This window comes from Phocoena sinus, chromosome 5 (assembly GCF_008692025.1).
Source record: "Phocoena sinus isolate mPhoSin1 chromosome 5, mPhoSin1.pri, whole genome shotgun sequence".
NCBI lineage: Eukaryota > Metazoa > Chordata > Mammalia > Artiodactyla > Phocoenidae > Phocoena > Phocoena sinus.
Window position 1 is genome coordinate 96,754,951 of NC_045767.1, and position 13,544 is coordinate 96,768,494.

At 39.2% G+C, this 13,544-nt stretch overlaps 1 protein-coding gene across 3 annotated transcripts in view; it reads left to right on the forward strand.

The window, feature by feature from the left end:
* Positions 1-4,771: 4,771 nt before the first annotated feature.
* The window catches only part of CFAP299 (cilia and flagella associated protein 299), a 638,990-nt gene continuing 630,217 nt past the window's right edge, over positions 4,772-13,544 (forward strand). Inside the window, exon 1 of one of the 3 annotated variants that reach the window (XM_032632705.1) lies at positions 4,772-4,922. In XM_032632705.1, the coding sequence (XP_032488596.1) occupies positions 4,812-4,922 (111 nt within the window). In that variant the 5' untranslated portion in view covers positions 4,772-4,811. The remainder of the gene's footprint in view (positions 4,923-13,544) is intronic. The other 2 variants (XM_032632704.1, XM_032632703.1) reach the window with 2 other exon arrangements.

The window sequence follows — 13,544 nt, forward strand, 5'->3', positions numbered from 1 at the left end:
GTGTGTAACACTAGATTGGAATGTGCTGGGCCGAAAGTGGAAGGTAAGAAAATGGGGATAGGGATTGTTGCTAACTCTTTCAAGAAGCCTTGTTGTGAAAGATGAGAGAGCCTATAGCTGAAGCAGGCTGTGGGGTTGATGGGGGGTTGTTTTGGGGTTCATTTGCTTGTTTTAAAAATGGGAAAGGAAGTACGAGAGAGAGAGAGAGAGAGAGAGAGAGAGAGAGAGAGAGAGAGGAAGGGAAAGAGAGAGGAAGAGAGATAGTGATACAGTAGTGAGAAGGGATAATGAAAGTAAGAAATCCCGAGAAGGCAGAAGGAGAGAACCAGTGTAGAATGAAGGTCTAAGAGCACATGAATATCTTCCTTTGAAACAAAAGGGAAGAAGTAAAGGATTGATATGTGAGTTAGCTTGTATATTTGACTACAGGATATCTAATCTGAAGACCTTTACTTCCCTTGTGATGTAGGAGTTAAGATTGTCTGCTTTGAGACCGGAGGATATAGGAGTAAAGAGAGAAGAGAGAGTAGGGAAAGTCATTGTAGGAAATAAGAGAGAACTGAAGGGAAAAAACATAGTAAAGATTGGGGGCAGTGCCGAGCAGCCATTTGAAACTGGCAGCTCTGCATTCATCGTGGTGACCGTTTATTCACGGGTGATGTCTTTTGAGAGTGTTTGGCCACTCAAGGGAAGTGATGTTTCAGGGTAGAGCCTGATTTCCATGTAGGCAAGGAGGGTGAGGGAATTTTCAGTGAAATTGTTAGGAAAATCTTATAGAGTCACTGAGAGCCCAAGTTTTTTTCTGTTCCAAGGAGATGGTTGAGGCTACCATATCCATCATCTATCCCACAGCACCGTAACTTTCAAAACTTTATTAGCTTCTGACACCTGTCATCTCCACTCCTGGGAGCAGTTTCCTCTTATACTTGTCTTTCTCTCTTCTGGATCCTTCCTTTTACACTGTCAGATATAGGCAAGGAGAAAACTCTGGAGTTATGACACACGAACCCATCGTGTCTCCATGACCGAGAAGCTGTGGAACCAGAACTCCAGCACCTTTAATAAATAAGACGGTGTGGAAGTCCAGTGATCTCATCACAACAAATATCTTAAATTCAGTATCTTCATTATTATAAAGCACAAAAGAGCTCTCTTCAGCTGATGATTAAGCAATAGTCCTCATCTGTAATCCACAGAAACTTTACAAGCAATTGGGTAACATCAGACACAAATCTCTTATCTTTTTAGTGTGAGCATGTTTTTCTTTCTTACAATATGGTAATGTATTAAGTCCATTTTAATAGGGCTTCAAGTTCGTAGAGTGTTTACCATCTTATCAACATAATAAGCAGGGCATTCCCCTTCTTAGCACGTCAAAATATCAAAAGTATGTTTTCTATTCACTTTCCCAGATTTCATGGTATATTGCTAGATATTTGGACATAGAAAAGCATAGACTTTAATTTGAAATTCTTTCATATACTTTCACCAGGTAAGTATAATACCAAAGCCTTTTTATTTCAAAGAGATAATGATGCTTAGGTTTTGCTTACAGTCCTATGATTTTTATTTTGATATTGTGTCAGTTTTTTAAACTCAGTAAACTAAGCTAAATATGGTATATATTTTGTTACTCTTACATAGCACGTGTTTCTTTTCTCTTATCTTTTGGAGTTTTGTTGTGAATATACATAATCCTTGCTGGTCCTCTTGCAAAAAAATGGAATATCTGGGATTGGGTGCTAAATTCAGATTTCAATCTTTAAAAATCCTCAACTTTATGTAAGAATTCATGTTATCTAAAATAAAGTATTTCCCAATCATAACAAAGAATTTGCAATAGGAAATAGAGACCTGCTGAAGCTTGTTAATTTCTTTCACGCAATTTTTTTAAAAACATGTTTATTAGAGTATAATTGCTTTACAATGGTGTGTCAGTTTCTGCTTTATAACAAAGTGAATCAGTTATATATATACATATGTCTTCATATCTCTTCCTCTTGCATCTCCCTCCCTCCCACCCTCCCTATCCTACCCCTCTAGGTGGTCACAAAGCACCGATTTGATCTCTCTGTGCTATGTCATGCAATTTCTTTCATGCGATTTCTCAGGCACAGGTTTGAAACTGCTTTTGAACTTAAATTGAAAGTTAAGCAAAATACAAGTGAATTAGGCCTACTATCATGCAAGCCTTTCTGTGGGAACCAAGCCTATGTTTACACATTTTCATTTTTTCTTTCAGTATTCATAGAAAAACTAATTTGTTGAAAATCATCCTCAGTGTTTTGATTTGGAACACATTACTAGATTCATTGACTGAAAATACTTTCATGATTGTTTAAATTTAGATGCTTCAGAGATTACTTCATCAAAGAGCTGTTGATTTAATGAGGTTTCCATTGAAAATGCATAGTCACAATGGATAATAGATAATAGAATGATATACAGGCAAACAATAACCTCACATTTTACTAACACATAGGTCCTTGTAATCAAACTGCCATAGTTTAATGAACCCAAAGATTCCCTAGATGCTTTACAGTTTCTCGAAAGCGATGAGATTGTGATGGAGGAGGACTTCAAAGCTAATATAATAAATATAAGCACTCTGGAGGCTTTAAGATTAAGACACGTTTTGTTCAGTAGTACGTGATCATCACTCACAGTCATTTTCATTTTACCCTCTCTTCTTCCACGATTACTATCTCTGCAAGCGATTCATCCAAGCACTCAAAACCTTCCTACCAGTTTTCCTCCTTAGTCAGCTTCCTTTCCTCTGCTCTCCATACTGGATCCCTCACAGCTGTCGGATCAATGTGCAGCTCTTCCCTACATAATCTTCCTTGCCTCCATGTCTCGGAATATGCCATCACCTTTTGCTCCTTTATTTGCACTGACCTGTATTCCCTCTCACAATTGGACTTATTTTTCTAATAAACACACAAAAAAACAACTTTTATAGTTAATTCCATGTGGCCCTTCAAACCTCTATTCACCTCTGCTTTCTCTTTCTGGGAAATCAGGAGTAATTTGTTGTGTGGCTATTTTTATCTTTAGGACTTTGGCCAATCCACTAAAATTCATTCTGTCTCTATATTATGGATAACGCTAGTGCTACTTTCCTGGTGGATTTGAGGTCATGATTAAACAAGATAATGAATGTAAAGTATGTATTTAGAACAGGGCTGGCACATGGTAACGTTTTAATAAATATTATCATACTGAAACAAATATATATTTTCCGTACATAGTAAGTGGCTAGAACTTTTCTAAGCCTTTCCTTATGCTCAGTTCATCCAGAATAATGCCTCTTTCAGGAGGCATTTATAGAACTCTCTGGATAATTGAGAATACTGAGACCTGTGTCCCTTATCAATTAGAATGTCTTAAGTCACATGGATTTCTTCTCATCCTTGGGCTGTTTGAATTTTCAAGTCTTTTTAGACATGAAAATCTTTTTAGATTAGATGATATCAAAGTGTTGGTGGTTGTTAATTTTAGCATAAATACTAGTTAAAGATGTAATTCATTGTTGACACTTAGGACAGTGCCTGGTATGCAGGGTGCACTCAATAAATGGTATTATTATTATTAATGTTGTTGTTATTATGTGTCCAGGGTTTCTCTCTCCTTTCTTTCTGTTCTCCTAAATTAAATGATTACATTGCATTTAAAAATAATGTCCAAAGTGCCTTTTAAAACATTTCAGAATATATTAATTAAAAGACAAGTCAGTAATATCCTAGAGATTATTGTTTACATCACTTAAACTTTGTACATTCATGACATCCTAATTTTGAGATGACTTTTTAAACTAAGAAAGCTAACTCAAGGTGAAGTATCTTACCAGATGTTTTCATTAAAAAATGTTTTTGCACTTCTGTGAAAATCTTCAAAATCAATTCAATAAGTACTTAGAGAGCAACTACCTCAGGCTCAAGTGTTGTATTATGTGTTAATTCCTAAGGAGCACTTGTAGAACGTTAAAATCCAAAAATGGATTCTGAAAAGTTTTGCCAGCTGCCAGGTTGGATTACTTTAAATCCATGTTTTAAAAATGCAAAACTGTTCTAAAGGAAAAGTCTTTAGTAAAAACCTTTACTGTCTAAGTTTCCACAGATATTGTACCCTTTGAAAAAGACAGCTTCAACAAGCCAAGGTCTTTCATTGTGTGCTTACTGAAACTTAAAAAGTAAAAAGAAAAAAAAAATTAAAAACAAGCACTTGGGGCCAAAAAAGGTCTTCAAAGACATTTCGTTGAGTTTCTTTCCTTTAGGAAATTCACAATTTCTTCCTTGTATCCAAAATTTTTGAAATAACACAATCATTAATGTATTTTGTTATCGGATTTGTTCACAAGACCATTTCCAGAAACTTGTTTTGAGATACTCTCCCTGCAAAAGTGGATCTTCAGTTACTTGAGAACTAACCCTGAAATTTTTGTCCTTCACAGCACTGTTTTAGAACAAGATTAGGAGCGTTGATCTATAGTATTTTGTCTACATATTCTTTTAAATTTTGGATAGCAATTTGCATCTCTCCCGTGGCTGCATGTTTCGCCGAAGTCCGGTCCGTTGACGGTGTCAGACCTGAACTTGGAGTGGGTAATTTGAGACGGCGTTCCTAGGAGTTAGAAGGAAGCCTGAAAAGCTAGCAAGACACGGGGGTGGGATTAACGTCCACAGCTCCGCACCGGTTCCCAACTGATTGGAAGGGACGAAGTGGGTGGAACCTTCTGACCCTGCCGCCCCCCCCCCCCCCCCCCCCCCCCCGCCTCCGTTGCTGCAGACGCTCCGACCAAGGCAACCGCAATGGATCAGGAAGAGGGGTCGACCACCTTGGACAATATAGTCACTCAGTTCAACACCTATGAAGATTTCCTGGACTCGCAGATTACTACACTGGACTTGTACTACCTGGAGGTAAGGGCGGCAGCCCCTTAGGGTGGCCACAGCTTCGCGTTCCTCGGTGCCTCCCGAAACCCCGCGTCGTGGGGTGTTCGCCCCCTGGCGGTGGACCGCGGGAACGGCCGACTCCGCAGTTTCCCGACTGCTGTACGGCGGGGCCTGGGTCCGTACAGAATTCGGGGCCCTGGCATCCGTGACCCGGCCCAGAACCGCGCACGCGCGCGCACGTACACTCGCTGCGGGGCCTGGAGTGTCTGTACGGCGGCCTCCGTCGCCCGGCTCCTGGCCCGTGCCCTTTCCAAAGTCCTGCTCCTTTGAGGACCGGGGCTGGATTCCGAGGCCCACTGAGACCCTTCCGGGGGCTGCAATTCAGGTCTGACACTGTTTCTCTCTCCTTTGCCAGTTTATACTAAAGAACAGAAGACAGTATCCTTCCAGGTGTACCTAGTATATAGTAGGCATTTGGTTCCATGAACTTCCACCCCAAGCTAGTTGACTCAGAAAGCCCTTTAATTATGGGTACACGTTACAGCTCCCTGGCATTGCAGGCATGAGCTGATTCATTTTTATCGAGTTGATTGTTCACAACTATAGTTGATAGTTAAAAAAAAAAATCCTGCAACACAGCAAAATCGGACGTAATTGGGATTGGCTACTGTCTTCCTCTCAGCAGCCATTCTCCAACCTGCCTCTTAAAGGTGTGGGGATGGGCAGGAAGCTGATAGGGGGCGGGGCGGGGGGGATGCTGCGCGGAGGGATGGAGTTCTTGTGCTCTTTGGGGAGAACCAAGTTGAGCGGGGGGAAATAATAGACTACGAGTCCTGGGAAGCAGGAGGTGGACGGTGGTCCCTAGAGCCCTGGCGTATTCCCAGACTAGGCCGACTAAATGGGCACTGACTTGGATTCTCCTGCCCTGGAGCCATGCCACAGAGCCGCCAATTGCCCCTCTCTATTTAGGCCAGAAAGAGCAAGGGTCTCTGTTTGGGTTCACACCATACCTGAGTCTGAGAAGGATTTGTATCCTGCAGCCAATCCCCAAACTCCTTATGCGCAACAACGTGATTCAGCCGTTTAGGGGACTGAAATTTTTGGACTTCAGTGATCGTGTTCAAAGTGAGATTTTACTTCAGTGTAGATTCCAAGGTCTGAAAAGTGCTTATCCTCCAAAACACATTCATGTTCTAGATAGGAACATAATTTTAAGGAGCTAGAATCATCTAATTTTAGTCCTATCTCTGCTAAGAACAAGTTGTGTGACCTTGGACAGATAATTTGATCTTTCTGGAATTAACTGTTAAAAAAAGCCAGGTGGTATTTCCAACATATCTTCTGATTTCAAAAACAAGCTTTTGAATATTTTATACAGATAACATGTTTAAAATCATGAAGGTTCCGTTTTATGCCTTGCATGGAAGTCACTGCAATGAAGGGGAAATAGTAGTGGTGCCAAACAATGTTTGCATCTGAGGTTTTGAATATCTAAATAAACAAGAATGAAATATAGACAATAAATATCCCAATAGGCTATAATCATCTTTGTAGCACTTGTGGAAAATTGCCAAGCTTAAGCTTGATATCCTTAAGAAGGGTTTCAACTTTTTTAAAGGCAGAGTTTTTTTTTTTTCACGTGAATTAGAAACTAAGAGCATTAACGTTGATTAGGAGTGAGAAATTAATACTTTGTTTCATCAATCAGAATTTTAAAGTTCTGCAAAATGGGAAATGGTGACCATGTTTAGGCGAAAGGTAAAGAAATTTACTTTTAAATTTGGCATTGGTTAAGACAGTTGCTGTCAACCAGCCTCTTTCATTGGCCACCTTAGCGCTGGCATGATGGGCACAGGGAGGAAGATGGAGGCTACACATGGGCCCAGTAGGGTGGGCTTCCACTTGCCAAGGCTGATGTAGCTACCGGCTACCTCAGAATGTCCAACTTGGATGACAGGCATTCGACTGTCAGCAAGCAAGTCGAATGCCTCCGATATAGCACCATTTTTCAAGGGAACCAACTAGCCACTTGGTGGCAATTAAAAGCATTGGGCCCCTTCAATTTTGGAAGGGTCAGCAATTCAGTGTGATAGGAGCAGCCACATTTGGTAGTAATGGGTTTGCTCTTCTGGCTGTGGTCATAACACTGCTCTGCTACCTAATGGAATATTTTTTTCTCTTGGCTTTATTGAGATCTCATTGACATATAGCACTGCCTAAGTTTAAGGTATAGAGCATAATGACTTAACTTACATATTTTGCAAAATGATTACCACAATAAGTTTAGTTAACATCTGTCATCTCATGTAGATGAAAGAGAAAAAAAGAAAAAATGGTGTTTTCCTTGTGATGAGAACTTTTAGGATTTACTACTCTCTTGGCAACGTTCAGCTCTACCACCCAGCAATGGTAGCCATAGTCATCAGGTTGTGCATTACATCTCCAGTCCTAATTTATACCTGGAAGTTTGTACCTTTTGACCACGGGCATCCAATCCCTTCATCTGGTAACCACATATCTGATCTCTTTGAGTTTGTTTTTTGTGTGTTTGTTTGTTTGTTTTTAGATTCCACATATAAGTGAGATACAGTATTTGTCTTTCTTAGTCTGACTTATTTCACTTAGCATAATGTCCTCAAGGTCCATCCGTGTCGTTGATGATGGCAGAATTTCCTTCTTTTTCATGGCTGAATAGTATTCAGTATGGCTGAATGGTACCCCACTTTTCTTTATCCATTGATCTGTTGATGGACTCTTATGTTGTTGTTTCCATGTCTTGGCAGTTGTAAATAATGCTATAATGAGCATGCAGGTGCAGATATCTCTTCAACATAGTGTTTCTGTTTCCTATGGATGTATTCCCGGGAGTGGAATTGCTGGCTTGTGTGGTAGTTCTCTTTGTAATTTTTTGAGGAACTTCATATTGTTTTCCATAGTGGCTGCAAGCATTTCCTTTTCTCCATATCCTCACTAGCATTTGTTATCACTTGTCTTTTTGATGATAGCCATTCTAACAGGCTGTGGTAGTATCTCATTGTGATTTTGATTTTCACCCTACTGATTAGTGATGTTGAGCACCTTGTCATGTACCTGTTGGCCATTTGAATATCTTCTTGGGACAATATGTCTATTCAGGTTCTTTGTCCATTTTTAAATTAGATTGTTTATTTTTCTGCTATTGAGTTATATGAGTTTTTCTTTTTTTTATATTTTGGATTTTAACTCCTTATCAGATATATGATTTCCATTCCATAGGTGGCCTTTTCATTTTGTTGATCATTTTGCTGTGCAGAAACTTTTTAGTTTGATGTAGTCCCACTTATTTACTTTTGATTTTGTTGCTTATGCTTTTGGCGTCAAATCCAAAAAATCATTGCTAGGCCCTTCAATGAGCTTTTTTCCTGTTTTCTTCTATGAGTTTTACGGTTTCAGGTTTTACATTTAAGTCTTTAATCCATTTCAAGTTAATTTTTGTGAATCATGTAAGATTTGGGTCTAGTTTCATTATTTTACATGTGACTATCAAATTTTCCTGGCACCACTTATGGAGAAGACTGTCTTTTCTCTATTGAATATTCTTGGTTCACTTGTCAAATGTTAGTTGACCATATGCGTGGGTTTAGGGCTCTCAGTTATGTTCCATTGGTCTATGTGTCTGTTTTATGCCATTGCCATACTATTTTGATTACTATAATTTCCTAATATAGCTTGAAATCAGGAATTGTGATGCCTCCCAGTTTGTTGTTCTTTTCCAAGATTACTTTGACTGTTTGGGGTCTTTTGTAGTTCCATATAAATTTTAGGATTTTTTTTCTACTTCTGTAAAAAGCTGTCATTAAAATCTTGATGGGAATTGCATAGCATCTATAGATGGGGTCTTACGGGATGACTATTTCATCCACAGGCACAGGGTCCCATTTACCACTGTGTCAGGCTAGGGACCTAGGCTACAACAGAGGAGCTGTGGGAGTAAGGACCTAAGAATGTGGTTCACTTTTAATAATATATTCAGAAACATTCAGAGCTACCAGCAGATAGATCATTGGAATGGGTTGCTAAAAGCATAAATGAAGTGCCAATCTGGAGATGACAGTTTCAGAGAATGGGTGCCATCCACCATGATACAGCATATACTTAGCATCCAAGATCTTTGCACTGAGCTTTGTTCCCTTTTTCTGGGAACTAAGAGGTTAAAGCACCTAACCTAAAGAATTTGGACTTTCTTTCCTCACTGGGGGCTCTGCGGGTTAATTGTCCTGGTACTAAATGGGGGAACATGCCATCAGGTGACTTGGTGAGAGTCGGTTGAATTAGAAGTTAGAACTCTTGCCTGGAATCTTCAGGCTCCTTGTCTAGGAATCAGGAGGCAAGAAGAGGGTCACCATCTCGGCAAGCATAATTGAGCTTTACTGTCAGGAAAAGTCAGGACTTATAAAATCGGTCATGAAGGAATGTGTTTGGAATTCTGGTGACTCACTTGAATGCCTCTTGGTAATCTCTTTCTCAGTTGTGGTGGTAAATGTACAAGGGCAGCAACCCAGACTTGAAAAGGGCATGGTGACCAGGGGTTCAGAGCCCTCAGGAATGAGGGTCTGGCTCACACCACTTGATATGCTACCAAGACCAGTAGAGGTGTTAGTTGTGGGTGAGGGGAATCTAGACTAGGTGGCAGAGGTAGGAGATGGTATTTGTGTGGTTCTGAGTCAAGCTGCAGCAACAAGGGCTGAAGTTTACCCCAGTATCTTTCTTCTTCTTGCATACATCTGAGTAGTCTTCAAAAATATATATAATTTTTCATAAATTTTATTTATTTATGGCTGCGTTGGGTCTTCGTTGCTGCACACGGGCTTCCTCTAGTTGCGGAGGGCGGGGGCTTCTCATTGCCGTGGCTTCTCCTGTTGCAGAGCACGGGCTCCAGGGCACATGGGCTTCAGTATTATACTACATAAATATTTTCATCATATGTAAATATAAATATTATTCTTCATTTATATTTTCTACACGAAAGGTAATATTTATATCTTTCTGTAACAAAAAAAATCGACATTAAATCTTGGAGGCCATTTAATGTCACTCTATATAGATCTTCCTATTCTTTATAAGTTGCTACATTGAATCCATTGTTTACTTAGGTTGGTCCTTTGGAAGTTCATTTTCCTTATTGCAATATCTCAAACAACAGTGAAATGAGCGTCTTTTTTACATCCTCTTTGTGTGCAGTTGTAAATGAATCAAAAAGTAGAATTGATGGGTTATAATAAACATGGTCAAAGTGCCCTCCAGAGTAGTCATTTACTCTCCCACCAGCATGTATGAGACACCTTTTCTCTTAGACAGTCACCAGCACTTGATATTGTCGACCCTTTTATTTTTTGTCAAATCATATGTGAAAAAAACCTCATTGTTTTAATTTTAATTTCTCTGATTATTAGTGAGGTTGACCATCTTTTAAATTTTTCCTGGCCATTTGCATTTCTTTTGCGAATTGCCTATTGCTCTTCCTTGATTCCCCCCCACCCCCCAGCTTGTTTTTCAAACTTTCTTTCCTCTCTTCAGGCTCTTAGTGGATGACTTCATCTTCCAAATCAACAAAAAGAATCAATCAGGCTGGAACCCTCTTGAGTTTTCTACCATGAAACTTATAAAACCACCTTAATTTCTGCCCATCTCCTCTTCCTTCCCACCTGTGTTAATGGTGTCTACCATGCATGGTGCCTATCTGAATATACTGAATCTGGCATTTGAACACCCATTATCATTATAATGTTTTGGGAATTTTCCCAACTCTGAGTCCCACCTCCCTAAGGTAGAGGCAGAAATTCATCTTCTCAGTTTTCCTTGCTGCTAGTGTATCCTTGTGTGACTTAGGCACTGCTAATCATATACACCTACATGAGACTGCTGGATAGGAAAAGAGTGACACGAGGAAGAAAGCACCATGTAGAATCCATTTTGTATTGAATGAGGTGGTTGAGGCTCTTGACTTTCAGTGGATGCAGTGGCAGAAATTGAGGCGTGTAATGTCCCAGGTCAACATGGTGAGTTGCAGTATATGTTTTCAGTGGTGGCAGTGAGGGATATTTGCTGAAATAGTTTGTATGGCTTAGAGTATTGTTTCTGGCTGTGTAGGCTTCAAATTTCACTTTCCCAGGGATCTTTTGAGCTATTGTGTTTTAATAATTCCTTTTTATGCTTGGACTGGTTACAGTAAACCCTGCTGTTTACAACTAATAGGCTTGATCGATGATGGTCACTTGCATTCTCTACCCTTTTCCTTCATGTATTTAGGGAACTACCTCTATTGATTAGCTCCTCTCACCTTTAATTCCAACAGTCCCTTCTGTGCTCAATGAGGTATCTCCCATTCTCCCCTCCATATCTGTCTTTTCTTCCTTTTTTACAGTTATCCTTTTTGAATGAATTGTAAAATCCTTAATCTTCATTTCCTCCATCTTCCGTTTTTCAACCCACTGCTAGCTGGCTCCCATCTTCACATTCAATAGAAATTGTTCTTGCCATGGTGACAAGTGAGGGATGTGTCACTAAATCCAATGGACACTTTCTGGTTTAATCATTCAGTCTTCCATTGGAAGGATGAATTGGATTGTTTTACAACAAGAGGCAAGAGATTTTTTCTGAAGCTTTTTAGGTATATTAAAAAAAGAAGAAGTTGTGGCTGAAGTAGACACTGTGGATTGTAGAGCCCTGGATATAATCAAGTTTGCTTCCTCGCTTGCTTGCTTGCTTGCTTCCTTCCTTCCTTCCCTCCCTCTCACCCTCCCCCCTTCCTCCCTCCTTCCTTTCCTTCCTACCCGTCATCTGTCTATCTATTTTCCTTGTAAATATGAAATAGAATACATCTATAATAGCACTAGGAGGCATGAAAGGATGCTACTCTACAGGATCAGAAATTGTGCTTATTTCTGATAAGTTAGAGATTGACAAGATAGAGAAAACCATAGCCCCAAATGAATAAATAAGAACAGTGTTGGGAAGGTAAAGCAGATTTAGAGAAAAGTCAGAGGTAACAATAATACAAAGGGCAAGAGATAACCTATAAGTGATTAAAGAAGTTAATTCTGCATTAGCTAAGCCAGAGGTGTATCCTATCTCCAGCATAAGCATGTACCTACAATGTTTAACCCAAGGATAAATGAGAGAACTGCTCTCTAAAAAAAGTGCCTAGCAAGGAGTCCTGGAGCAGGTAAAGGGGCCTGAGAGATAATCAAAACTAAGTGTGAAGTAGCTAGATAGTGCTAGAAGTCCAGAATAGATGTTGGAGAGGAGAAGAAAATCTGGAGAGAATTACACTTATTACCAAGTCCTTCTTATTTTGGTAATTAGGTTGGAGAGGGTGGGATTTACCCCAGACCGCCTTCCTTCTTCATGTCCGCATCCTCAAGTGGAGTCTATACATTGCTATACTCTGCTCTTTTACACATAACTTCCTCAGTTCATCTATTCAGAGGAGAAACCAGTTAGGGAATGAGATCTGTACGACTATAGAGGGAATCCATGCTAATGACTTTGCTAATTACCCAGTTCTCTATTCATAACTATGTATTCCGAGATGTTTGAGGGAACACAGGAGCATGAAAGAGAGGGCCTAAGATGAATAGAGGAGAACAAGTAATGTCAGACAAAACAAAACACTCAAAACCCTGAGGCAACTTTAAATAAATTCCAATTTTCTACCTTACAGGCATTTTAATATGTATAATATGAAGTCTGTAAGCAAAATAATAGACTGGTATGAAAAGGGAGCAATCAGAGAGCAAGGAAGAATTCATAGAAATTAAAAACTTGATGACATTTTTAAAAGAGGTAACTAATGGAAGGACAATGTCACTTTTAAAGGGCAATTTAATGATCTGGAAGTTAAAGTTGATGTAATTACCCAGAATGCAGTAAGAAAAAAATAAGGAAAATAAGAATTATATGAAGGAAAGTATGAACAAATAATTCCAGGAGGCTCAATATTTATCTAATAGACATTCCAGAAAGAAATTTTATAGAAAATGAGGGGGATAAAATAATCAATGAAATAACAACAACAACAAAAATTCTCTGTGTTGGAGATAAGTGCAAGATTGTAAGTGCCCATCTTACAATCACTTGCTTAGTAGGATGAATGAAAAAGATCCACACCTTGGCAGATAGTGGTAGAATTACAGAACTCTGAGAATAAAATGATAGTTCAAAAATAATTCAAATTACATGACATCCAAATTAAAAACTTATGTGTATTGAAAGACACCATCAATAGAGTGAAAAGGCAACCCATAGAATGGGAGGAAATATTTGCAAATTATATATCTGATAGGGGTTAATTTCCAGAATATGGATAAAACTACAGTTGAACAACACAAAAGCAAATAATCCAATTAAAAATTGGGCAAAGAACTTGAAAAGATGTTTCTCCAAAGAACGTACGCAAATGACCAATAAGCACATAAAAAGGTGTCAACATCATTAATCATTAGGGAAATGCAAGTCAAAACCACAATGGCATATCACTTCACACCCATTAGGATAGCTATTATCAAAAAAAAGTAGAAAATGACAAGTGTTGGTGAGGATGTGGAGAGACTGGAACACTGTACACTGCTGGTGGGAATGTAAAAAGGTACAGCCATTGCGGAAATAGTA